Source organism: Lagopus leucura, unplaced genomic scaffold (genome assembly GCF_019238085.1).
Source record: "Lagopus leucura isolate 7727_CA_CO unplaced genomic scaffold, USGS_WTPT01 Super-Scaffold_73, whole genome shotgun sequence".
Taxonomy (NCBI): Eukaryota; Metazoa; Chordata; class Aves; order Galliformes; family Phasianidae; genus Lagopus; species Lagopus leucura.
Window position 1 is genome coordinate 720,662 of NW_024962252.1, and position 27,545 is coordinate 748,206.

The 27,545-nt window shown below is 42.8% G+C and overlaps 1 protein-coding gene across 8 annotated transcripts in view; it reads right to left on the bottom strand.

Moving 5' to 3' along the window:
• Positions 1-27,545, bottom strand: part of KLHL29 (kelch like family member 29) — a 402,070-nt gene that overhangs the window by 239,885 nt on the left and 134,640 nt on the right. For 7 of the 8 annotated variants that reach the window (XM_042882334.1, XM_042882351.1, XM_042882324.1 and 4 more), the window contains one exon: positions 5,385-5,690. In XM_042882334.1, the coding sequence (XP_042738268.1) occupies positions 5,385-5,645 (261 nt within the window). In that variant the 5' untranslated portion in view covers positions 5,646-5,690. Of the gene's footprint in view, positions 1-5,384; positions 5,691-6,529; positions 6,622-27,545 lie in introns of those variants that run through there. The other variant, XM_042882305.1, reaches the window with a different exon arrangement.

A 27,545-nucleotide genomic window follows, 5' to 3' on the forward strand; every position in this document is an offset into this window, starting at 1 on the left:
ACCGAAGACTGGCATTTTTATAAGATTTGTCATAGGTTCAACCTTGAGAATAACAAATCATTAAGTGTTTGGGGGCTTAAGAATCAATTTGTGTTCCAAGCAAAGGGTTTTTAAAATTAAGGTTGGAAAAAAAAATAGAAATAGATCTTGCTTGGTACTGCACGGATTCTGTTGATGTATCAATCTTTTCAGGCATTTAAAAATAATATAGAGATGATAAAAGTAAATGTTCTATTACCAAAAAATCTCTTGGTAATAAAATTTCAAATTACAGCCCATGACAACACTTCTAAATTGAAGCTGTGATACAGGAGCTTTGATGGAGAAAATTGTACAAGTAACTCACAAAGTAATTCAGAAAAGCAACAAAGAATGAAGGTGCTGTTGAGATGAACAGAAAACATACTTGGAATGGCAGGCAGCATCCTTAAATGAATTTTAGAGTGTTTTGTTGCCAATATCTTAAGCAGTGCTGCAGTCTTATATGGATTTCTTTGATAGCTTCCTTCTACCAACAAATAACCTCGCTGCAAGAAAACAAACAACGCCTCACAAACACGGACAAATCCAAACCTGAGCTCCATCACCATACCTGACTGGGCTCAGGATATGAAGAACTGGTGTAAACGGAGCAGCATCATGGCAGCACTCCCTCCTACTGACTACTTCAGGCTCGAGGAAGGATCTCCAATGAAGAAAGTGATCAGAACCTCCTACTGCCTCAGCTTCCCTGATGGTGTACTGGAAGTGAGGCATTAAATTATTTTTTATGCGTTGTAGAGATTTACATAGATTTTCTTACGTCTACCGGCAGCCTCCAATGGGTTACAAAGTACCACCATTATTTTGTTCAGCAAAAAATAAAGCTTAGGAAACTACAGGGTTAGGTGCTTTGGTTTTTTTTATTTTTTGTTTAAATAACTCAGACCAAACATCAGTAAGTACTTAAACGTGGCAGATCCACTAAGTGTGATTTGTACCAAAGCATCTGTGCTAAGAAGATTACAGGTACGCTTCGAGAACAAATTTCAAAGGTCTGCAAAGTATAATTAGTTCTAAAGTTCTCCTACACATTAATAATTAGTAATAAAATCCTTCCAAAGCCCTCCACAGAACGATGTTAAAAGCTCTTTGTGAAGCATAAAAACGCAGCCCGAGCCCAACCCCCTCATCACTGGCATTGTGTATCTTAAGCTTTCCACTGAAGATGGTCTCACCCCTCTCCAATAGTTCATTTGAGCAACTTTTCCTCTCCTTTCCAATGCTTTTTTCATTCATATCTCGTAATTCAGGGTAAAGCCTTTAACCTTACACACATTTCCATGATCATTTAAAGACCAAATGGTTCAGCCAGATTATGTAGTCTAGTGCTCCTTATAACTATTTATTGATAAATTCCGTGAGCAATTCCACCATCAGTATAGGCAGTTTCACAGTCCAGCCAAGTACCAAGAGAGAAAACAAGGCTTTTTCTCCATTTTGCATTTGTCATTTTAGGATTCAGTATCAGGAGCTGAAGGACAGGAATATCACCAAAGCCTATCAATATGGACATCAGAAGACTGAGATCTTGTCAAAATGACATCATTTCAGTCCTTGTCAAGATTATAACTCTACTTGATAACATGTAATGGAGAACAATGGCACGTGGATTCATTTTTAATAACTATTGACTTAGCACTGTGCAACGTTTTGGATTAAAGACTTTGCACTTCACAACAGTGGTGTTCAATGAATTAAGAATTAGTAAACAGACTTTTTTTTCTCAAAGATTAGCTGCCAATGGGAAACGAGACAAGAAATGGTATTAGGCTAAATAGTATTCAACTTTTCAAACAAGATTTGGAAGCAAATGTGCAAAGCACTGCTAAATTTGTGGATAAAAAAAATATTAAAGGAGTGGGAAGTATGAAGAATAAGGCTTTCATATGAAATGACGAGTTTTCATGCAACAAATGGCAAAGCTATGCATGTTGGAAAAGGAAGGCAGCCCATTCTCCCAACACGAGAAAGATGAGGAGCACATCCAGAGAAGGGCCATTAACATAATAGAAGGCTTGAGAATCTCTCTTGGGGAGAGAGGTTGAGGGAGCTGGGCTTATTCAGCTTGGAGAAGAGAAGGCTCTGGGGAGACCTCCTTGTAACCTTCCAATACTTGAAGGGAGCGTATAAACAGGAGGAAGACTGACTTTTTACATGGACAGACAGTGATAGGACTAGGAGAAATGGTTTAAATATGAAAGAGGGGAGGTTTACATTTAGGCTAGAAATACTCAGAGATTGGTGGGGCACTGCCCAGAGAGGCTGTGAATGGCTCATCTCTGGAGGTGCTCAAGGCCAAGTTGGCTCTGGGAAGCTTCGTCTGGTGGGTGCCAACCCTGTTCCATATCAGAGGACTTGGGACTGCATGATTTTTAAGGTCCCTTCCAATCTAAGTTCTATGACTCTATGGTATGATTCTATGACCGTATTCCTATAAATGTATGACTGTATCATATGATTGAACCATATGACTGTCATATGAGCCTATGAACATATAACCATACTATGACTGTAATTCTATGATTCTGTGATGATTGTCTGATTCCATACCCACGAAAGCAGTTATTCTGGAAGCAGCACAAGGATCCAAAAGGAAAAAAGCTATGTGTTTTCCTAGCATCTTGGCAAAAAAAGTCTGGAGCAATTATCAGCTCTGTATACATGAGAACAGAGGAAGGGAGCACTTTTATCCCTGTACAAAGGAATGGTATGATGCTGAAATGTTGCATACGGTTTTAGTGTCCAGATTTTCAAAGGCAAATGAGGAATTGGATGGGATACAAAAAGATATGCAGTCCTTCTGGAGGCTACTAAAACTGGTACGCTGCAGGAAACTAGAGGAACCAGTGACCAGGAATCTGAAGGCAGAATACATGATTTATAAAATAAATGAAACAAGCTTGTAACTGGGAACATAATCAAATAGAAAGAACACAAAACAAAGGGTTAGCTTCCATTCATTGTGCTCTTCAAAGCAGATCAGGAAGATACAATAATGTCAAAACTGGTAAATGGATGAAGCAAAGAGGACTTTCTGTCTTCAGCCTGGAGGCACATCACTGCCTTTATCCTTGGACTACTATAGAAAAAGAACAATGTTCTCAATCTTCTTGCTCCAAAACACCATGATTACTTTATTTCACTCACCATGTCACCTCTTGTGTGGACACCAGCTCGTTGTTAAGTCTAATGACAATTGCCATAACACTGAAGAAGATTTAGACTGCAGAAGGTTACAACTAGGCAATTTAATATCCCCTTTCTGATCACAAAATTAAACTAAGACGTTCAGTTTAAGTTGCCACTGGCCCTCCATGAGCTGTTACCTCATAAAAACACTCCCAAAATGGCTGCAGACAGTAGACTGTGAGCTCTCCATAGCTCAAGAAAACTTGGCACATTCCTGTTTTTAAATAAACCACGCAACTGCTTCACTCTTCTGACTTGCAATTTCCTCATTATACAGACCTAATTTTTTATGGTTAACCATCAGCTGGATTTCACAGGAGAAAAGCATTGGCTGGGGACACTGCTAACCACAAGTGTAAATCAGCTGTGTGTGAGGGAGAGAGACAGAGTCAGGAAGGGTGAACATGAGTATGTATGAGCACCTGATGTTTTTTTCTGACACCGTTCCACATCATTAGTTGGAAGCTTGCTATGCACTATACTCTTACATCTCTGTTGATCCTACCTACCTCCTTTCCCTTTCAAAGTTTTTTCTTTAGTACATGCATTTTTGAATTTTTAGAACTGTGCAGCTGATTTTTGGCAGAAGAGGCTGGGGCAAAGACTGTAGGCATTTTTACACATTAATTTTATGGGAGATTACACAGCAGATTAACAGTTCTCTAAACAAAAAGTGTCCCATGCTACCTCCATTCTTTCCTGTTTATTGCTTTTGATCTATTCATACCAAAACATTCTTACTAATGAAAGTAATCACAAAATTGCCTAATAAGGTAATTTAGAAAACAGTTCACATTGAACATATGATCAAAAGGCATTTAACTTGCAGTTCCTGCCTCCTCTCCCCCAATAAACACATGGTTTACTGGCACTGCTGTGCTTCAAAACGGTTTTGAACATCTGGGAGAAGGGCTGATCAGCTTCACACAATAGTTGGACTCTATGCAGACCCAGGAACGAAGGTCATGATAAATAAAATGACTGCTTTGGCTCCAAAATTGCCTCAATCTTCTATAGACAAAGCACGATTGAAATGCATCTATCTGTGGATAGCATCTGGGGAACTCTGAATATGTTTTGATCTGAATCTGATGGGCTTCTTTCAAATGAAAATAATCTGAAGACACTGTGGAAAATTTTTAAAACCACAGACAACGTAAACTTTGGCCTAATACTCTCTTTTAGAGCATTGACCTTGTTTTTCTACAGTGTGAAAAAATAAAATCAATATAATAATGGTACTGCAGTAAAATTTCAGCTTGCTCTTGGCTTTAAATAACTTTATTGTCTCCTTTCCCCCTGTCTGTGTCTGCTGCATTTGGCACTAGCAGTTATTAAAATGAAACCAAGTTGAAAGAAAATTTAAATATCATAAAAAGAAAACCAGCAGTGCTTCTGGCTCACTTTGCTAACACTGTGGTCACCTTTACAATTTGCCAGGGCTTTGTATTCCCCAGCTGTTCTATTTGAATTTGCATGCATAAAGAAACCCCAACTTTCTACCAGAATAATAACTTGTACTTTGCAGATTTAAAAGTACTAATTTCTTATATATATATATATTTTTTTTTTAAAGGAAAAGTTGTTCCTTCCCCTGATTACATATTAGAACAAAAAAAATCAATGGTTTACTAATGATTTCAATTATTTGGTCTAAAATTTCCTTCCTTTTTAGCATGCAGTTTTGTATGAGTGAGTGAGCCTGGCTGTAACAGTCCTACTGTTGCACTATAATGTGCACCACTAACAAGGCTATGAAAACTTTATAGGAAAGTAACAATTAAAGAGAAGAAAACCCAACATTCAGCCAAAATTATGGCCTTTGCGCCTCTTCTGCTCCTTCAGCATGAAAACAATATCCACCTATTGTCAAACACAGCCCCGCCTTGGTGAAGAGAGAAGAAGCAAAAATGGGAACCAGGAAAAGCAATGGAAAGCCCAAATGTAGGCAGTGCTAGAAGAAAAATGGGAGTTTGCTCTGCTCAGCCCTGGGCCTCTCAGAAACAGGGAAACTCTAAGCCTTTGAGGAAGAACAATCTGCTTAAGTATGTGTTACACTGCAAACACAGATTTTGCAAAGGGACACACGATGTTCCACCTCTAATTTCCCCTCAAACACACCACGCTCAGAATAAAAAATACAGAGTCCTTACTTTGGTAGTCGAAGCTGGAGACGAGTTGGCCACCAGGCTCGTGATCACATCGCTGCTGACGGTGGTGCAAGTAGCTGTGGCTGGAGTGGGGAGCCGGGAGGGGACGATGGGCAGGGGCAGCAGCCCAGGGCGGTTGTTGCTGTTGGTGCTGGCAGCACTGCTGCAGTTGGTGCTGCTGACGTGGTTGCCGTTGGAGCTCCAGTCCCGACGATCCCACCCGGCCCGATAATCTCGTTCAAACCGGCTGTGGTGCCGTGACATCTCGATGTAGGGCAACTTCTGCTCACGGGGAACTCGAGACCTTGCCTGAGGGAATGAAAAGAAAGGGATGTAAGGGATGAGGCCCCAGCATAGCGCTTGTACCCTGCAGTCCTCGGGGCAAATCCCTGCTGTACGTCCTCTGCATCAGAGGAGCGCTGCTTCATTCCCTTTCCTAGCTGAACATCAGGAGGAAGAGAGCGGTGGTGTTGTAAATGTTAATCAAGAACAGAAAAGAGAGATTTAGAACAGCTACAAGCATGTGGTGGAGAGACCCATGCCTCAGACCTGATGAAACACCATCTGCCTGAACTCTCCAGCAGAATAACAAGCAACAGCACACAAAGTGGAAGTTAGAAGAAAATCATTCAAATGTTTTGATAACAAGAAAATGTTTCCAACAGCTCCATCCTGTAGTTTTCTCAGCACCCTTCAGATCTATGATTTTTTCTGCGCCTGATGTGTGACCAAGCGTCACTCGTAAAGATTGGAGAGAAAAATCTACCTGTAAAGCTGCTCATTACCTCTCTGTTTTCAAAGTTGAGTATCAGTTTGTACTGTTCCCTCCCTTCCTTTTCACTAAACCTTCTTGCAGGAACACTTCACCCTAAGGACACCTGAGACAAGGCAAGCCAACATTTCCCATCTCCTCTTGTGCTTTTGGCTAGATTTAAAACACTTAATGTACTCAATCAGATGTACAATCAAATGACCAAATCACTTTGTGTGATCATCCTGCCCTTATCATTCCTTGCCTCCTTGGTCTTTGTTATCCACAGATTTTATCAGCCAGAAACAAGACGTCTGCACGCAACACAGGGAGTTGAGACTCCCAACATCTAATCCTAGTTCTAATAATTATATCTTACACAGCCTACAGCACTTACTTAAGCCTCGTTGGTGAGGTTTCCTAACGTACAAAATGGGTGGCAATAATGTTATTTTCCCAGCAGAGGTCTGAGTAACCAAGAGTCTGCAGCATCTGAGATTGAAGAACAGTATAAATAAATGCTAAATATATTTATTCCCATAAATAAATAATGAGTATCTAGGTCACTGCAGCTTCTGATTTATTTTATTTGCATCACACGATGCAATAAATTGTTTGTAATAATAACAACAGGTCAGCTGAAGCGATTTTGCTTTACAAATTCTTAAATACAAAAATAGACAGTAGAAATATCTGCTCATAATGGCTGAGGAGGGAAGCTGAAACAAAACTCACCCAGATACTTAAAAGATAACAAACTAATTCAGAGAGATATTATTTAGAAGTGATATAAAACAGTGTGCCCAACAATTTCAGTAGTTATTCACCTGACAGAGGAAAAAAAGGGTAAACTAAACCAGCTGCTATGACTAAATACAGTGTATTAAAGGCTCACCTGGTTCACCAGAGAGATACTGGCTTGAGAGGAGGAAAATTCTTCCTGAGTTAAAAAATCAATACTATAAATGTGGTTAGAATAGAAACAAACAAAATCCCTACCACAATCACAATCCTCCAACAAAGATCTCACAATAACTTGCAATGGTTTCAAACTGGGACAGGGGAGGTTTAGGTTAGATATTAGGAGGAAGGGTGGTGAGGCACTGGAACAGGTTGCCCAAGGAGGCTGTGGATGCCCCATCCCTTGGAGGCATACAAGGCCAGGCTGGATGTGGCTCTGGGCAGCCTGGTCTGCTGGTTGGTGACCTGCACACAGCAGGGGGTTGGAACTGGATGAGCATTGTGGTCCTTTGCAACCCAGGCCATTCTGTCATTCTATGAAAGACTTCAGGGGACTGGGGCACATAGCTGATGGAGCAGGTGTGCAGGTGTTTTTTTCTTCTATACCTTCAGTAGCAAGGAATGATACTGAGAGGATCCAAAAAAAAACAATAAATAGCTTAGAAGTTGGTGCAAACACAGGAATTATTTTTTTTTTCTGACCACGGGGCAATTTACTTGACACCTGGCTTGATGGCTGCAGCTGGAAGCAGCCTGTCTCTGAGGGGTAAGAGGATCTTGGCCAAAGAACTGGCAGGACTCACTGAAAGGTCTTTAAACTAGGTATGAAGGGGGAAGGGGACAAAACGAGGCCTGCTGGGCTTGAGCGGGTCATTCCAGGACTCATACCAAACTTGATGGACGAAGACGGTGGAACACAAAGGGATGGACTGGGGCTGGGGTATGCTGGGGATGCTGCTGTTCTAGGGGATCCTAGATCCTCTATAAGGGTGGTGAGACAGAAAGCCCAGCTGAAGTGCCTTTATACCAATGCACACAGCCTGGGAAATAAGCAGGATAAGTTGGAAACGGTGATGTGCTTAGAAAGTTATGACCTTGTTGCTATCACAGATGAGTGGGATGATTCCTGTAACTGGAATACCACCACTGGGGGGTATCAGCTCTTTAGAAGGGATAGAGGAGGTAAGAAGAGTGGAGGAGTTGCCCTCTATGTCACAGACTGGATAGACTGTGAGGAGCTTCCTCTGAGAAACAGTCAGGAATGGTTGAGAGCCTGTGGGTCAGAATTAGGGATGGGTCTAACAAAGGCCAGCTGGTGATAGGGGTATACTACAGCCACCTGATCAAGGGGAGACTGTTGATGAGGCTTTCTTGTTTCAAATGCAGGAGGCTTCGTGCTCACGGGCTCTCATCCTGGTGGGGGTCTTCAACCATTCGGATATCTGTTGGAAAGACCACACGGCGAGCTGCAAGAGGTCCAGGAGGCTCCTGGAATGCACTGATGATAACTTTCTGGTCCAGGTATTGGACAGACTGACTGGAGGTGAAGCGTTGCTGAACCTGCTGCTCACCACTGCAGAGGAGATCATTAAAGGCATTAAGGTTGGAGGCAGCCTGGGTTGCAGTGACCATGCCCTGGTTGAGTTTGTGATCTCGAGGGATGTGGGCCTGGCAAAGAGTGGTGTCAAGACCCTGAACTTTGGAAGAGTGAACTTTAAGCTGTTCAATGGACTGTTGGCCAAGATCCCCTGGGATGCTGTCTTTAAAAACAAAGATGTTGAGGAGAGCTGGCTGCTCTTCAAGGGTGCCTTTCTAAGAGCACAAGAACTCTCTTTCCCTCTGAATAAGAAAGCAGGCAGAGGAGGTAGGGAACCAGCATGGATTGGCAAGGACCTGTTAGCCATTCTGAGGGCAAAGAAAGGCGCAAACAAGCTCTGTCAACAAGGGTGTGTCACTTGGAAAGAATACAGGGATGCCATTCGGATGTGCAGATGGGGATCAGGAAAGCCAAGGCACAGGCAGTACTGAACTTGGTAAGGGATGTAAAAAACAACAGGAAGACTTTCTACAGGTACATAGGCCAGAAGAGACAGGCCAGAGCAAGTGTACCTCCTTTGGTAAATGTAAAAGGAGAACTTGCTTCAACGGATGAAGAGAAGGCTGAGGTACTGAATGAGTTCTTTGCCTTGGTCTTCACTGGCAGCCAGGATTCCAGTACTTCTCATGTCCCTGAGCCCTGCATCCCTAAACCTCTAGGTGGGGACTGGGGCGGTAAATCCCCCCCCACTGTAAGGGCAGAGCAGGTCCAAGACCGCCTCATGAGACTGAATGTGTACAAGTCTATGGGGCTGGATGGCGTGTATCCCAGGGTTCTGAAGGAGCTGGCTGAGGTGGTTGCTGAGCCACTTTCCATCATATTTGAAAAGTCGTGGCTGTCAGGTGAGGTCTCAGATGACTGGAGGAAGGGTCACGTCACTCCCGTTTACAAGAAAGGGAGCAAGGAGGACACCAGGAACTACAGGCCAGTGAGTCTCCCCTCTGTGCCTGGGAAGATCACGGAACAGATCCTCCTGGATGACATGCTTGATCACATGAGGAATGGGCGTGTGATCCGTGACAGTCAGCACAGCTTCACCAGAGGAAGGTGATGCTTGACCAATCTGGTGGCCTTCTATGATGGAGTGACGGCATCGGTGGACAAGGGAAAGGCAACTGATATCATTTACCTCCACTTGAGCAAGACCTCTGAGATGGTCCCCCTCCACATCCTTATCTCCAAATTGGAGGGATGTAGATTTGATGGGTGGACCACTCGATGGATAAGAAACTGGTTGAAAGGCCGCAGACAGAGGGTGGTCATCAATGGCTCCATGTCCAGGTGGAGGCCGTAACGAGCGGCGTCCCCCAGGGGTCTGTGTTGGGACCGGTGTTCTTTGACATCTTCATCAATGACCACAGAATCGAGAGCACCCTCAGCAAGTTTGCTGACGACATCAAGCTGAGTGGTGCAGTCGACACGGTGGGAGGAATGGATGCCATTCAGAGGGACCTTAAGAGGCTTGAAAGGTGGGTCCGGGTGAACCTGATGAGGTTCAACACAAAGTGCAAGGTTTCGCACTTGGGCAGAGGAATCCCAGGCATCCCTACAGACTGGAAGGAGCGGTCCTTGAGAGCAGCCCTGCAGAGAAGGACCTGGGGGTCCTGATGGATGAAAAGCTTAACATGAGCCAGCAGTGTGCTCTTGCAGCTCAGAAAGCAAATGGAATCCTGGGCTCCATCAGAAGAGGGGTGGCCAGCAGGGACAGGGAGGTGATTGTCCCCATCTACTCTGCCCTCGTGAGGCCCCATCTGCAGTGCTGTGTCCAGGTCTGGAGCTCCCAGTACAAGAAAGACAGGGAGCTGTTGGAGAGGGTCCAAAGGAGAGCCACAAAGATGATCAGGGGACTGGAGCACCTCCCCTACAAAGACAGGCTGAGGGAGCTGGGCTTGTTCAGCATGGAGAAAAGAAGGCTGCGGGGTGACCTCAGTGCAGCCTGGCAGTACCTAAAGGGAGCCTACAAACAGGAGGGGAATCAACTCTTTGCAACGGTAGATAACAGCTGGAGAAGGGGAAATGGTTTTAAATTAAGGGAGGGGAGATTTAGGTTGGATGTCAGGGGGAAGTTCTTTACTATGAGAGTGGTGAGGTGCTGGAACAGCTGCCCAGAGAGGCTGTGGATACCCATCCCTGGAGGTATTCAAGGCCAGGTTGGATGGAGCCCTGGGCAGCCTAATCTAGTATTAAATGGGGAGGTTGGTGGCCCTGCATGTGGCAGGGTGGCTGGAGATTCTTGAGTTCCCTTCCATCCCTGACCACTCTGTGATTCTGTGATAAGACTCTATGAAAATGGCCATTCTATGAATGGTTGTGGTCCTCTGAGCAGTGAGCACCTTTAGCACGTGGTGGAAACCACACAGTAGGGCTGTAGATGTTGACCACAAAACCAATACTCCACATACTGGTACTACTTGAAGACAGTGTCTTTAAAGGTGAAAAATTCTATCTGAAAACACCCTTTATTATTCCTTGCCTCTGGAAAAGTTTCTTCTTAAAACTGCACATTTTCCCCCTCTGTATGAAGCTATCTTTTTTGACGGTTTGGAAGGTGGCTGTCAACTGAATGCCCTTCTCCTTCTGAGCTTTAGGATCTCCATTAGCTGTGTTAGTGTACTCCTTGACAAGGCAATGAGAGAGAACCAAATCACATAGCCCCCACCCACCCACACACTTGAGTATATCTGACATTTAATTCAGCGGAGAGCAGCACACACATGCACATAAGTCAATAGCTAGCAGTTTTTGCCACACGATCCAAGACACCATGCCCCCAGCAATTCTACTATCAGATGAGACTGACAGGCAATTACGTCAATAACAAGCAGGAAAAAAGCCGGTGACTAAGCCATGCATTAAGAAGTTTACTTAAAACCTACCAACCTCTTCACAAGCAAGTTCTCTTCTTTGTCCAGCTACTCTATTTTATTATGTTTCCAATAAAAAATAAAAGCGAGGGTTGAAAATGCACTGCATTAAATATACACTGCTTGCTTCAAGCGTGTCATTTTTGGCTGGGTGCAAAGATACTTGACAGCAAGAAGACATGCAGGAATACTGGAGGGGATAGCTATCTAATAAACGGGGATTCAACTGCCAGTGCTAGGTATTAATTGCTTCAAATTAGAAACAATATAAAATGTTCTCATAAATAGCTGCTGGGTGAGGTAAGAAATGGTTTGTGAACAGGCTGGCTTTTCTTTAAATGTATTTTCGGATCCAGTGTTTATGCTTTGTCTGGGCTATCTTTGTCAAGGATGATAATCATCATCATAATAATGCTTCAAACATCTTTAGTACTCGTAAGAAAAACTTTGCCAACAAACTGTGTTCTGAGCCAAGCCTAATCATCACATTCCTCTGCAGAGAAGTTGACACAGGACAGCACAGATCTTCTTGGGAAACGGCAGTGAAGGAGGCCAGCACAAACCAACACGAACAGCAAGGACAGCAGTTGCTAACCAAACACATACAAGTGTTTTCACCCCAACTCACTTGTTAGCAATTCCAAAATCCAAACCCTACGTCTGAGAATGTTGTCCCAATGCTCCTCGAGATCCAGCAGCTTGGGGCTGTGCTCACTGTCCTGTCCCATGCCCACCACTCTGTTGAAGAACCTTTTCCTGATAACACAGCCTGTCCCTCCCCTGATGCAGGTTCATACCCAGTTTTAGGGTAAAATTTTCCAGACATGGATTTCTTTAGGATTTTTCTTAAGAATAAACCGAAAACCCCACCACTCCACCACTTTTCCACTATGCACAACAAGGGCAGAAAGATCGTAATGCTTACAAATGCCAATATCAATACCTACAAATAATTCATTGATTTTCCCTGTTAAAAGAATGTTTTTCTCAACATTTCTATGCATGCACACATACTTTTCTAAGCCCTTCAAATAGTGTTAGATCCCTCTGAGCACCACACAAAGGAAGAGAAAGAAGGTTTTCACCTTGTTTCTCAGACTTGGGAAACATCCAGTACTGTCCACAGTGAATTTGCTACCCCAGCTAAGCCTTAGCTCTAAGTATAATCCATCAACCTCTGTTTTGGAGCTGATTTTTCAGCTAGAATGAAACTTCCTGCCACCATGCCTAGAAGCCAGCTCTTGAGAAGATAAGCTAAATCTATCTCAGATATGTCCATCCTCCATCGGAGCCATAAAACCACAGTGTAGACAAACTGAGCAATGTAAGAAAGTAGGATATGTGTATCTCAGAATAGAAGTCCAAGAGGAGGGCTATTGCAGGCCGCCACTGCTGAAAATCACTCTGTACAGCTAATTCAGCTGACATGCCATCTTGTGAAGATGGTGAAGTCAATGAGACAGGCCTTCCCCCACACTCTACTAGGATGTAATCACCGAAGTAGCTGGGTGTCTTTAATCTTGACTAGAAAGGAAACGTGTGTTCCTGCTTGTCACATAGAATCAAAGGATTTCATTGTGCAGCCAAAAGGAACAAGATTTTTCTTGGAGGGGGAAAAAGCACCCTTGCCAGAGAAGGAGAAGAGAGAGAAACCCATAGCTGATACAGGATGAGCTGATAAATACAAAGCAAAAAGAGCGAACTGGCATTAAGGGAGAGCTGTATAAAAAGGTTGTATGCTACAGAAGAGAGACTGCGCAACCAGAGGAAAATAAAAATCCCATGAAATACCTAAAAGGAGATTTAGTGATGTGGCGAAGCAAACAAAATGCCTGCCTTGGTCCCTGAAGAGCACCGCAGCCATGGAGGCACTGCAAGAGCCATGCCAAGCACAGAGGACCTTCCTGGCTTCAGAGGAAGACTGTGCAAAGATCTGTGCAGACTGACAAGAGGACTGCACAGGAACCTGGCCTTTCTTCCATATTTACTTTCACAGCTAGATGGGCTTGGCATGGTTGAATAGGGAAGAAAGGAAGGGAGCAATGCAACAACACTGACCGCTCTTCTGAGGAACCTGACTCTCCTAGGTGTCCATCTTAGCCCTCCACAGCCAAAATACAATGCAGCAAGTGAGAGATGCCATAAAAAGCAACCACTTTAACCACTCCCTCTTGAGGAAAAGTGTATTTGGGAGCATCCTGGCTGGTGAAGACCAAGAGTTCCCAAAACTTCTCACATAAACAGCTTACTCAACAGTAGCATCTGAGACTTTTATTTCTTGCAGAACGTGAGCATCTTCGTGTCTAAAATGTGGGCCACCGACATCTATGACTGCATCCAAGCTCTAAATTTACCTCAGACTTACCCCTTTGGCAATTAGGAAACCCTCCTGCCTTCTTAATTGAAAACCACCTCTGTGCTGGTATTCATTTTTCACCACATCTCTTCTGCTAGCTCATTTGTTCCTTGTTTCCACAGCTTCCACTCACATACACAGAGGCAAGAAAAAGACCAGAGGCATTTGAGATAGCAGCGTGCTAACTACAGGCCTCTTACCAGGTTCAAACAGATCATTGCTGCAGATTTATTAAACCTAAGTGATTAACATTTCATTTTATGCTCAGTACATTTAAACACAGCCCTTCTTCCCCCAAGCCCAAAGCACTCACTGTTCTGCAGGAAAAAAAAAAAGAAAAAAAAAAGCATTTCCTATTCATATTCCACTAAATGACAGTCCAGCTTGAGCCTTAGAGCAGCTTTTTCCCTGCTCTCCATGCTTATCTGGTCAAGGTCTCCTTAAAATGCCTGTCCTCACAGATATAAATACAAGGAAAAACAGGCTTTCAGCCAATCTGAAGCCAGAGAATCAGATTTCTTAGACTATTAGTCAACTACATTAAGTGATTTCAAAAATAAAGGTCAACCTTTTAATTTAAATTTTTCCCGGGTAAGCATCTGTTTCTAAATTTACCTTTTCTGTAATAACATTAAGAGAAATACGATCTGCAAGAGAAGTTGGGAGACAGCACAGTGGAAGTAGGTTCACAGCCATTAGGGAAATGGAAGAAAAGGGTTTGAAATGTTAAAATAAGCAGCTAAATAGCCTTCCATGTTTTCAGACTGGATGAACGGAAGCACGGGTAAAATGGGTTGTTAGGGAGCTTAAAAAGCAGTTAAGTGCATGCAAAGCGTAAGTATTTTATGAGATTCACACACAAAAAAAAGATGAAGAAGAAGAGAGAGATTTGCTGTAATGAGATCTAGCACGAAGAACTGTAAGTGATACAGAAGATGTCTAAGTATCTAATCTCAAATGATTTCAGATAGACGCTGCAGGCGAAATGCTACTGGATGCAGTTTTATCAGTGCACACCAACACAACAACCCCTTCCCGAGGCAGCGGGACTAAGGATGTTCATTTATATCTACAGCACCAAAACCACATTGGAATGTGTGAGCGTTACCACAAATTCTGGATATCATTTAATTGCAAAGTCATACGTGCACATGCATTAAACACAAATAAATGCATCTTTAAAAAAAAATCTTCCAAATGAAGCAGTGGACATATTAACCAGTAATAAATTAGTAGATCTGGCAGCTTCAGGAGCCAGTCCTCACTTCAGAAGCGTGACAAACAAAATGTTTAATTTGAGCTGCATTATTTATAACCTACAAAGACTTTCTTAGACATATACGGAATTATTGTTAGAAGTCTACATGGATCTGACTAATCCATTTTCACATTTTTTACTTAACCTCTTTTTTTCCATTTGGGTAACTTCATTGAAAGACTTCTTTGTTAGACTGAGGCAGTAGGAATCCAATCAAGAGATTCTGTAAAGCTGAACCACAAGCAGCTGTGTAGAAAGATAAGACCCAGAAATATTTGAGGGGCAAGGAAACAACTTTATTATCAAGCAAGGTCTACTTTTGTAAACCCCTGATTTAGTCTTGTAAACAGTTGTAAAGCTCTTGTAAAATCCGAGACAAGACAGAGACTTGAGCTGCCTTGCTACAATCAGATCTTTAAAAAAAAAAAAAAAGGAAGGAGAAGAAGAAAAAAAATCTTAACCCTGTAAGTGATAAAGGAGCACGAGATTTAGGAGATTATGGAGGGTTTTACATAGGATTGAATTTTCCCAAATATATGCTAGAGGAGGCCATGCTTTGGGACACATTAAAAAAAAATAATCAGAGCTGAAACACTGTCTTCCCAGGACAGAGTTCACTACGCAGAGCACGTATGTAAGTTCTTTCCTTCTCTGCCACAAAGCATTGCAGAAAAAGTTGCATGCTCTTGAGTATTTAAGATGAACATGGATAGTTTTACATACTTTGGATATGAAAAAAAGATAAACTTGACTACTCAGTTGAAAACAATCAGTGACACTGAGAGTGATACCCTACCTTAGTGGTTCGGTGTCTTTCTCCCAAGGATAGGAGAATACAGTCTTCCTAATGAAGAGGTATTAAAAAATCTGCATGCTTTATTATTAAGCTTCTGAGAAATTTCACGTGGAAATTTATATAAGATAAATCATTTCCTATGCTTCATTCTTTGCTTTCCAATGCCAGCTCCTTCACAACAAGTGGAGTAGGTAACACACCCTGATGCAATTTACGGATCACCAGCATTGGCGGGATGAGAAAAATCTGCAGCTGTCCAGAGGCATCTGAGGTCCTGAGGTTCACACTGCTAGAACAGAAGATGAAGAACAAAGCCATCGCAAACCCTTCAGTGTGCCAAATTTGGATGCACACAAAAAGGTGCAGGGTTTACAGCAGGCCCAAGGGTTACCTTCTGGGGAAGCCCCCTATCAGTCAAACGTCTTGGACTATTTTCAGAGGCCTTGTTCCATATCCTCAGATACAGCTGCTGCCAATTATAAATTGATATAAAATGGTTTAGGGTATGTAGGTAACTTGAATATCCCTAACTCTATTCCTCTCTCTCTCTCAGTTTTCAGCTGTAAGCTCTCTCACTTGATCAGGTACACCCCCCAGGGCTAAAAGCTCAGAGCACAACTCAACCCTTTCTATTCCCCAAAATCAATCGCAGCTGCCATTTGCGACAGCTTCTTGGGCTTTGCAGTGTCCTTCTGCAGCAACACAACTGGAATTCTGCATGGCAGTTTCCTAAATGAAAATCCACCGGAACTTTACACAAAGGCCCAATAACTTTCTCAGATGTCTCTATGGGGTCCTGGGTAGCTGTTGCTGCCTTGCTAAATAAAAACGGGCAGAGTGGAAAAAAAAAAACATCATGTCCCTCTGTAACACTTCTGCTTACAAAACACTGCCCCAAACATTGACTCCCCTAATTAAATTATCTCATTAGCAAGAAAAGCAAACAAAAGAAAACCAAATGCCAAAAGCTGCTACGTTTACTGTCAGTTGGCGGGGAGTTGTGCAGGAAGGTTCACACAGTGAAGTCGGCAGCTGGGACTGAGAGTCCCTGTGCAGAGAATGGCTGGGCATGGCTGGGCATCACCAATTGACCACGCTTCAAAACTGAGAGGTAGGGGAAGGAGGCCAGGGACACGACTGGGTTTCTGCTGGGGAAATCCACCACCTCCTCAAAATGCATGGAGTGGCTGCCAGCACCTGACATACCTAATCTTGCTCAAGCCTTCATAGTTAATAAAGCAGAAATATAGAATAAGCTACCGTCAGTGTTGCCAAATGTCACCAATTAAATTTCACAAAATTTAATTAAGATCTGGGGTCTTTTGGGGCCGGTTTCAGAGAGGGGTGGACTAGGTCTTCAGATTACATTTGGACAAGGCAAGAGAAATTCCCTTTGATTTACTGCCATTCTCAATTTTCCAGCCTTTGGGGAAGGCTGATCAGTCAGTCACTATTACTAGAGGAGAAAGGCTCTTGCCAAGGAAAGGGTTAAATCACATTTTACAGCAAAATCTCTCAGGATCACCTGTTTTCCTTCAAAACTTAAGTAACTGTATTTTTTCCCTCTTACAGAATATTTTTGGGCTGTCCCATCCGCCACTGTTCACATTTAAAAGCTTCAGCAAGCAACAGGGGAAACAATATATTTTCTCTTTCAGGACTGATGCTCTCTGACCATGCAGCGTTTTCAGACACATTCTGTTTATCACTCCCCCAAACGAAGACCACATGTACACTGCAGCATGCAACAGCCACTAAGCATCTGGTCTATAAAAAGAGCTTATTAGAAGCAAAATGCCTCCGAAACAAACAAGAAACATTAAATCCACTGAACACAGACTAGCACAATCCATATCATCGTGCGTCTAAATGTCTTAGAGGTTTTAACATGATTTGCTCATATTGTTGTCTGAAGTGGGAGAGTGCAGTTGTCCTGATGCTGCAGTAAGTCTGTATGTGAAGCCTGCACAAATGGGATGAACTACTGTTTTTCCAATTTCAAGTGCCCTAAACATGGGATGGTTGCTAACCTCCATGCATGTACCCCCAAAAGTTTCCTCACTCTTCATTTAAGGAGACAAATATATATATTTTTAGAGGTCCTGAAGGACTTAGTTTTTTCTTATTTTTTTGACATTTTCTTGCCACATTTCTTGGAGACATTTGCTAGTTCGGTGACATGGGTACACCATCGACAGCAGTGAGTACCACAAACTCCTTACCCCTGAAATACTGGTCTTTTCTCCTAGCTCACCTGGCAGACACTAGGGGATTTCCAATCTCTGTGTTCTCTTCCTGTAGGGTGTCACAGAATGTAACCAGAGCCCATGTTATCTGTCTGTATGCCACCACAGCTCATCACCTCTGCATGGCATAACCATGCTTCATAAAATGGATCGATTTCATTCTTGGTTGGTTCAACAGAAGAAGTATCACTTCTACCTTACGTACAATTTTTCTTTTGTTTTGAAAGGCAGACACTTTTGAGAATCAGAGGGACATTGCCACCATCCTAAGGAACTAATAGCACATCCAGCATCAAAGCCAACTTCCTCTCAGCTTGCTCCTGTGCCTTTTAAAAGCTATTCCTCTTATCACTTCTTCCACCACCTTTTCTTGCTTCTCGCTTAAAATTGTCACCAGCGAATCCTTGTTTTATCTTCCCAGCTGTTGGACGAGACTGTTTGTTGAATGCAGTAAATCAGCAACCTACCTTTTCTAGGTCAGAGGTCTGAAGCTTTTAATTAGCCGCTTTAGAACTAACACGATAAAATAAGAATCAGCTCATTTCTCAAAAGCACGAACCACTCACAAAATCCCTCTCAAGATGCATTAGGTGATGTAAAACCTTGAAAAATCACAGAGAGAAATCAAATCATGCTTGGTAAGCATCCGCGTACTTAAATATGGATTTAAGAATACCAAGAACCTAGTTTAGAACGTAACCGTAAAGCTCCCACTTGCAAGCACTGGCCAAAATGTTTGCATTTTATCCTGAGTAGCAATCATTCATTTCCGTTCAGCCAAAGCTGTCAAAAACTCTATATGCAGTCGTGTAGCGAGAATCTTATATACAAGCCAAATGCCTGTATAGCAAGCATCTGGCCTCACTTCTGTTCCATGAATTTGCCAAAGAATAAGTCCAGCCGATTTTTTTTGCTATTGTGGCTTTTATTTTTTTTTTCCTCTGCTGTGCCTCAGGTCATTTTCCTTAAAATGAAATCATTAAAACAGGCAGAAAGAGCAGAGGAAGGAGGAGTAAGGAGAAGAGATGCAGCATCTGAATTATCTTCCAGTGGGACTAATTTTACTAAGCAGTTGTGCTCCTGCTACCAGTCAGTCACTGCATGAGAAACTAAAATAAACAAATAAATAATAACAATAATAATATAAACTTCATTTAGCAAAGAATATCGGCAGAGAAAGAAGAAAGAAGACATATGCTCTTCTACAAACTGGAAGCTCAGTTTACTCAAACGTCCTCGATAGCAATATAAAACGTAGTAACAAAAAAGAATCACTTGCTGCTCCCTTATTTTGCATTCCTTTTACATCCGTACTTCTCCGAGGCAACAGATCAGAATGGCGCAGTGCCTTCCCCTCCGGCCAAGTGCAATAAACAGGCAGGTGTAATAGAAGGCTGCAGCGGCTCAGCTCTCCTCCCGAACAATTGATCTTCCAGGCCTACGGTGTAATTCAGGCTCGGCAGCTCCCCGCACATGCCTCATTCCTGATCGGTCAATTATTTCAAATCAGGCAGAATTAAAGTGTTATTTTTGTGAGGGGGGATGATATTCACCAGTGACCGAAGTGAAACTAATAAACTAATTTCCCTTCGCTGCCTTGGGCAGAACAGAAAAATTCAAGTCTCTGAAAGACTGCAGCTGTTTCATCAGTCTGTTGCCCAAACCCGCTCGCAATTTTGCTATCTTCAAATTCAATTTTTGTTCACAGAACAATTTGGGGAATGAAACACAACACAAGGAAAGAGCAAAAAAGGGAACAGTGAGGGCCTGTGAGCGAGCGGAGCCTCCTGAGAGAGAGGAACAGCATGCTCCTCTGCTTTGCAACACAGCATATTCCTCCTGCCAGTAGCAGATTTATCCAGTAGATGTCAACACCAGCAAAAAATATGTGTAAAGCCAACCTTAACAGCACCAGCAGTCACTTCAATTTACAGAGGAGAGTTTAATATTTGGAAGCATTGCATATTCTCTCCTGTCCCATTCCTGTATCTACTGGCACGGACGCGGCTTGGTCCAACCACATATGTGGAGCAAAATAATTTCTTTTCTTGCTTTTTGAATAATTTCATGCAGTTTGCTGGAAAATGGAAAAATTGCTAATGAGCATGTGATTGCTTTCAGATTAGATCTGAGGAAATTTTTCGGCAGAGGAGCAGGGAGAGGGTGTGCAAAATATCATTCGGTGCAAAGCGACCACGGCCAGCAAAATCGTCATCGTCACTAAAGACCATCTGAAGAGGTCTGCTCCCTTCTGACCTTTCACGGCGTGGTTAAGCAATGCAATAATTTCCTGGATTTTGCTCTTTCCTCAAGAAGCTGCTCAGCCTACAGCAGTGACCTGAGATTCCCATGATGACCCCAGGTCGACGCATACTTCTTGTTCCTATGAGGTTTTTTTCTCGTTCATAATACACCAAGGACTGTCTGCTGTAAGCCTTTCGGTGTTATTATCACTCAGAAGGCTGAATTTGCTGACAAGTTTGAACCATGCAAAAAACCGAGGCCGTCGCTTGTTGACACTTTTAAATCTACTATTAAGATCTGACTGTTTGAACAGCTTGTGTGCAGAATCAGAAGTACAGATTTCTGTTTCCTTTTTGTTTATTTTTAGATAAACCTTGTGTTTCTACTTTGCAATGTTTGCATTTGGCTGCTGAGCATGCAGTAATCGCATACATTATACGTACTGCTTAGAGACACTTTGCACTGCAGTTTTATTGGACAGATGAAAAGGGAAGGGAACTAACAGATCATTTTCCTGATTGATTAATCTTTCCTCGCATTGCCGTCCTCCCGTAAACATCAGGAGGAAAACCAAAAGTATGTTGTGACATCTAGGAGCGAGACATTGGAGTAAATTATTTCATTACTGCTACAAAACTTACTCAGGAGTTTGTTTTCACAGATAGCTCAAACACAGCAAGGAAACCCAAATGAATACATTACCGAGACTTATCACTTCCAGCAGAATTATTCCTCACATGTAAACCTCACAGCTCTTCAGAGAAGCATATATCCTACGTAGCAGCAATAATGTAGGTGTAGCTTATCTAATCAGTTTGGCCAGAAATTCTGGATCTTTGAGAAAGTATAAAACAGTGGGCAAAAGCTAAGACCGTCAATTACCATAATTTAAGCAATTCTCAGGCATGGGAAGATCAGACAAAGGCAGTGCACTCTCAGTAAGTAATTGTAGTAGATGATGGCATGTGACAGAATAAAGTCACGGCTCTAAATACTGGGAAAAGACATCAAACACAAAATCTAACATCATGCAATGAGAAATAGCAGCAGCCCGCTCTGTTTCTGGAACTGCATCCCATGCAACTGCTTTGCAGCTTTGGATGCAAAAACATCCTACCAAAGACAGTGCTGCAAATAGTTTGAAGATAATGTGCATCTTATTAGGTATAACACAATTTCGCAGCCCTGTTTGAGCAATTCTTTTAATTACTGTCAACATTTTCTCTGAATTCAGGTCTGAAAGAAATAGTGAGAGCTTTTGATTTGCTGTGACACCTTGATTGCTGTGTGGATGACGCACTGCTCTGTTCCTGTTAGTCTTACAAATTTATGGATTTTTAAGGCCAAAAAGCACAGGAGACCGTGATGATCATGATCATCCTGCTGTGACTCCATGAACAGCTCCGTCCCACAGCCCCATCCCACAGCCTGTGGATCTGACAGAACGCCCTGTTAAGGGGCTAGAGAAAGTAAAACCTAACATTCTAATATATATATATGATATATCCAAAAAAACCTGAAAAGTTTACTCAGAATAAAACAAGAAACTCAATTATTACAATGAATTAACAAAGTCTTCTCATTGATAACTTTTTTTTTCCCATTAGCTTACCAAAACTAGGGGGGCAGAAGGTCTCAGTGGAGAGGCCAGCGCCTCCTCCATGCTGCATCCATCTGGGTCACGGAATCATAGAATCATTCTGGTTTGAAAAAACCTCCCAGATCACCAGATCCAACCTCAGCCCATCCTCCCATGCCCACTATGTCCCTCTGTGCCACATTTCCATGGTTCCTGAACACCTCCAGGGTCCCCAGCACCTCCCTAAACAGCTGTGCCACTTCATCATCACTCTTTCTGAGAACAATTTTTTCCTAATACCCGACCTGAGAAGCAATGGCACATTCACACGCAAGACAAAGAGAAGCAGCAGGCAAGCAGCACTGCAGAGGGACTTGCTCCATCTCTTGCAAGCCAGCTCTGAAGCACTTCCGGTTGGTAACAGAGCAGCTTTGGGATATGTGTTTTACATGTGGGACATCCAGTGAAAAGAGCACACTTATAACACATGCAGTCTTTCTACAGCCTAATCCCCCCAAATTCCTTTAAAGCAGTGATGGGTGACGGCCACTCAGCTCAGCCACACAACTCTCACAAATCCTATTCCAGGTTGGTGGCCGAATAATTTCTCCTTTCCCATTCCTGGCACAGGATCAATCAACCTTTGCTACATCCAATGGTCCCTCTGCAGGACACAGCTTAGCCCAGTGGCACCTCTGCGAAACAAATGTAAGAAAAGGCATAAATGCTGCCCAGCAGTGAGGAGCGAGGCAAAAAGGGTGAGGCAACAGTCCTGTGACAGTAAGGTCAGTGCAAAAGGAGGGCAGGAGGTGCTCCAGGAGTTCCCTGCAGCCCAGCAGAGGGCCATGGAGGAGCAGGCTGTTCCCTGCAGCCTGTGGTACCACATGGAGCAGATTTCCATGTGCAGACATGGAGGAGCCCACAGTGAAACAGTGGATTTGGTCTGAAGCAGGCACAGCCCATGGAAGGCCCACACTGAAGCAGGCTTATCCTGAAAAACAGCAGCCCGTGGGATGGACCCATGCTGAAGACAAGGAAAAGAATGAGGAGATAGGAGTCTTGGAGGAACTGTTACAGACTACCCATCAGTGTGTTATGAACTATGCTCTATGCATCATATCATTAAATTTTGTCTTCCCGATTTTAAATAGCTTTTACGCTGACATAATTGTATGAGCTGCTTGGAACAGTCTTCATTGGTAGAGTCTTCATTGGTAGAGTGCTATACCTATTACTCTTCTAAATGAAGTACGTATCCACTGAATTTCCTTGATCTTCCAGGAAAGTAATAACATCCACTTAGAAAGGATTAGATCTACGCAAAGAAATAATGCCTGCCCATAACTAGACATCTTACTTTCCAGCTTTCAAATAATGGCCCTATTACACACTTGATTGCCGTGGTCAGGCAAACAAATAATTTCTTAAAAAGTTTACATATATATTTTTTGTTTTTAGCAGAAAAGTTCAACTTTGCCTACTTATTGAATCCTACGCTGTTCTGAAGGTTATTTTCAACAGTCCCAAAGACTGCCTTTTCTAAATTTTTACAGATAGATTCTCAAGTGCATTTTACTCAAAATTATTAATACACAACGTTGTCAGATGTCCTTTCTTCTCCTGCTGTGGTCTTCATTCCCTAAGTTACAGTTCTGAGCAAAATTTTCCTACGCAAGGTTATCCAGTTCCTCCTATTTCAATACAGCGATAAGCATTTATGTGGCACTCTGTCTTCAAAGCACTTTACAAACATTAAATATTTAACGCTCATGGTATCCCTCTTACTCTCAACCCCATTTTACAGGTAGGGAAACAGACTCACAGGTTAAGTGATTTTGTTTCAAGTCACATCACAAGTTACTGACGGATGTGAGACTAGAATACGAGAGCTCAGATTTTCAGTTCTACTCTCAAAAGTAGACAAGCCTTGTTCTTTCACTTCATAATAATAATGAAAAAGTTTGCTCTTGTACAGGGAGAATTTCTCTTCAGAGGTTCTGAAGCCAAGGAGAAAGCAGCTCAAAAGAAAGACCAAAAAAACATGAAAAGCACCCCAAAACGATCCAGGGGGACACTTACCAGCTTTGTCAGCCATATCCTCACTTTGTAGTGTACTACAGGGAAAACCACAAACGTACAGCCTCACAAATGGCACTGTGTTTTTTCTCAGCCCTTATACAGACACACACACATATTTATATATACATACACTGCTCCAAATACAACGCCTCCTATTTATTTCCATGGAAACTACAACAGATACAAAGAGCACAAAAACATCTTTTGATAGAGCAAATTCTCAGCTATAAAACACTACTTTTCAACCCGGTCACCACCAGTAGCTGTGCATTTTCACCAGCAATGAACAAGAGCCTGCATGAGCCACTTATGAAAATCTGCACCAGAGGTAACTCACAGTCATTGTCACCACTGCTGAACGCACCACCTGCCACCTCAATGTGCTCACATCCACTGTTTGGTCTCCAGAAACATTCAGAAAGTGTCAATGAATGTCAAGGGATGGAGGAATTCAAGGACACGTCTTTGCTAACACACTCACTTCCGTGTCAGACTCCTTTTTGTTGGACTGCACCTCTGCTGCCATCTGTTGCACAACAACAACACGGAACGAAATACTGCTGGGAAGGTTCAACTTCTACTGCCATATCACTAACATCCACCTCTGAAGTCGTAGGCCAACATAATGAAGTAGGATGCATTACTTTTGAACTTCAAAGCAGCCTTCCTACATATGCGTGTGTCTGTCTATATAAACAGACATACATACATATCTGTACATATATACATCATGCACATATATCTGTATATCTATCTACACGTATACAGATATGTATGTATATGTGCGTATATATACATTCTCAACCCCTACGTAATCCCAGAACAGAGACCTTCCAGCCAGAGAAGAATTTGCAATTTAAAAACTGAAGTACTTTTCAAAATGGCATCACTAAAGAGCTTTAGCATTTGATAAGAAGATTACAGTATATTCAATTGCACAGAGCAAAAGCCTTTTAAAATAAAGTACAGGAATAGCGAAGCCAGGCATTTGCAACAAGATAACAAGAAGCTAATCGGCCAGTGGAAAAGGTGCGCCCTGCTGCAGAGAGTGCTCAGGAGCCAGTCAGATTTTGAAACTCAAATAATGAGTGTTTTTTTTTTTAGCTTTAACATTTCTCATAATCCAAGTGGGAGGTCTAAACACTGGCTGTATGCAACATTAACTGTATCTCCCTTTAACAGGCTTCTATGGGAACAAATGCTCAGTGTCAGGCTGGTACTATACGTCCATTTAATTGAGCTGAGAAAACTCTCCTGCCCCCGAAGAAAGCTCATCTCTTCTCTCCATAAATGTGACTACAGAGCTGGCAGATAATATCTAGCTTTCACTCATTATTTATACAACCACCTAATTATCTCCCAGAGACTCCCCATTTTACAAAAGTTTCTTCCTGGAAATGTCATTTGTTGGCTGAACAGAAATGCAAACTCAACCCCAGATCTCATGACAGGGAGTGCCATACCCACAAGACACCGAGCACCAGAGCATCCCCTGCTGGGGAGCATGAAAGTGCCGTTCGCATGGGGATCGGCTCCTGGTGTCACTCTCAGGTCTAATGATTTCTCCTGGGAAATGCACATATTCAAGATAAACGGTACAAAAAATGTACTTAAAGAGAAGCATGATATGGTTAGGAGACAAAGATAAACAAGTGTATCTGCAGACTGCACAATTTCCTCCTCTGGGCCACTGGATTCTGTCTTACTGATTACACTGCTCCAAAATCGCCATACCCAAACATTGCTGATACCTATTTAATGCTGACAGATTCTTCCGAGGTCAAGGCCTGTCAAAATCTCTCCTCACTAGCTGATGGATTGAGGATGGAGTGAATATGGACCAGAACTAGAAATTCTCATGTAGGAGAGAGCAGAGCTTGAATTGAAACATACACAAAACTCCTCAACAGGAAATCACTTTTTTGCTAATATTTAGGTGCCCGGTGTCCTGCTGTTACATAAACCAAAGGGAACATTATTTGGGTATTTATCCCTGCGGAAGCATTGGAAACTCCCAGACGAAGCAACCACTTCCCAGACCCCATGGTGTCATGCCACGAGCCCCTCCAACACACGCAGATACACCAGGTTGAGCATTGAAGGGAGCTAATACAGCATGATTTATCCTGCTGAGGAATTTGGGTTGCAGCCTCACTTCCCTACGTAATTCAAGCATGAGGCATTAAAGCTGCTAGGGGGAGAGGTTTCCATGCCAGGAGCTGGGTGCCAATGCTCCCAGCATGGTTAAATTCAACACAGCACTGAGTCTAGTGCTCTCTTTGTGATGGTACCATCACTTCCCTTAAAAAATTATTCCAACTTCAGACTACAGGCAAGGAGTGGGTATAATCCTACTCTCTCTGGAGACCTCTTGTATGACTCTGGGCTAATCATTCAAGTTAAACTCAACAGAGCACTGGCGTTCACTGGAGATAGATAAGAAAAGCAACCAGGGGCACCTGCAGCTTAGCACCTTGCCCCCACCGTTCTGCAAGCCAAACCCCTGATCTTGGCCACAGCCCATGAAGGAGGGCACTGCTGTTTCTGCTGTCACCACTCTTTGGGACTCAGGTTAGCAAGCACGCACTCCTCAGGCACTCACATGCTCAGCAACTGCACGAAGTCCATGCTTCTGCTTTACTAGTCAGACTGAGGCCTTTTGCCATTTCATTTTTAAGATTATAGGATTTACACAGGTGCTGGTAAAATATTTTGTAGCGCTGCCATAAAACAGCAGAGTGAAGGCAACATACACATATTACAAAAGCTGTGTCATTATAATATGTAGCTTTTCTGTTATACATCACACTGACCAGCTAAAGTACAGGTTGCAGCTATGCCTACGCAAGTCCTGTTGTGTCAGTAATGTGCACGAGGAAGGAAAAAGAAACAGTAATTTCCTTGTGGAATTTAATACGTTTTAGCAAAATGGCCAGGATTATCCTTGGAGGGGAGAGAGTCAAAGTCTACTGTTTTTTTTAAAACGAGCAACACAGCCATGCAGTTGTGTCACAAAGATGGAAATATCAAACAACACTGAATTAAAGGTCTTTTTAGGAGTGGGCAGAACACAGCTTGCTGTTGATGTCTGTTTTCTAATCTTGAAGCACTGGTTCTCTGAAACAGCCAAGAAAACTTGTCCATCTTACTCATTTGCCATGCAGGCTATTTAGAGGACCTATCCTTCTGCCTTTCTAGTAGAACAAAATGGGCTCCTTGTCCTGGGTCTTGAGTGGTCTTAGGGTGGTAGTAATCACTCGAGGGCTCAGCAAAGGTGGCCCCAAGCTGTCTTGGAGGAGGATGAGGAGGGAGAAAGGGCAACAAGAGACTGCCTTCAGAAGTGGTTTGAAGCCAGGACTGCGGGGCATGCAAGAAGTCTCCTTACAGCCTTCCCCAGTTTTCTCCCTAATATGTTGATCACGCTTTCCAGCAGCATCCTCATGTCCTCATGTCTCCCTTTTGGCTCATAGTTTTGTTCACTGCCCTCCCCTTCCACCATATGACCCTGTTCCCATAAAAGCAAGAATTCATCCAGAACCTTCCCTTGTCTCCAAATAAGATTAATCCAAACAAGTCGCTTACAAAACTTTGCTCTGTTTACTTGGCTACTCTTCTCTTTCTGACCTTTCTTTTTTCCATCTTAAATTCCCTAT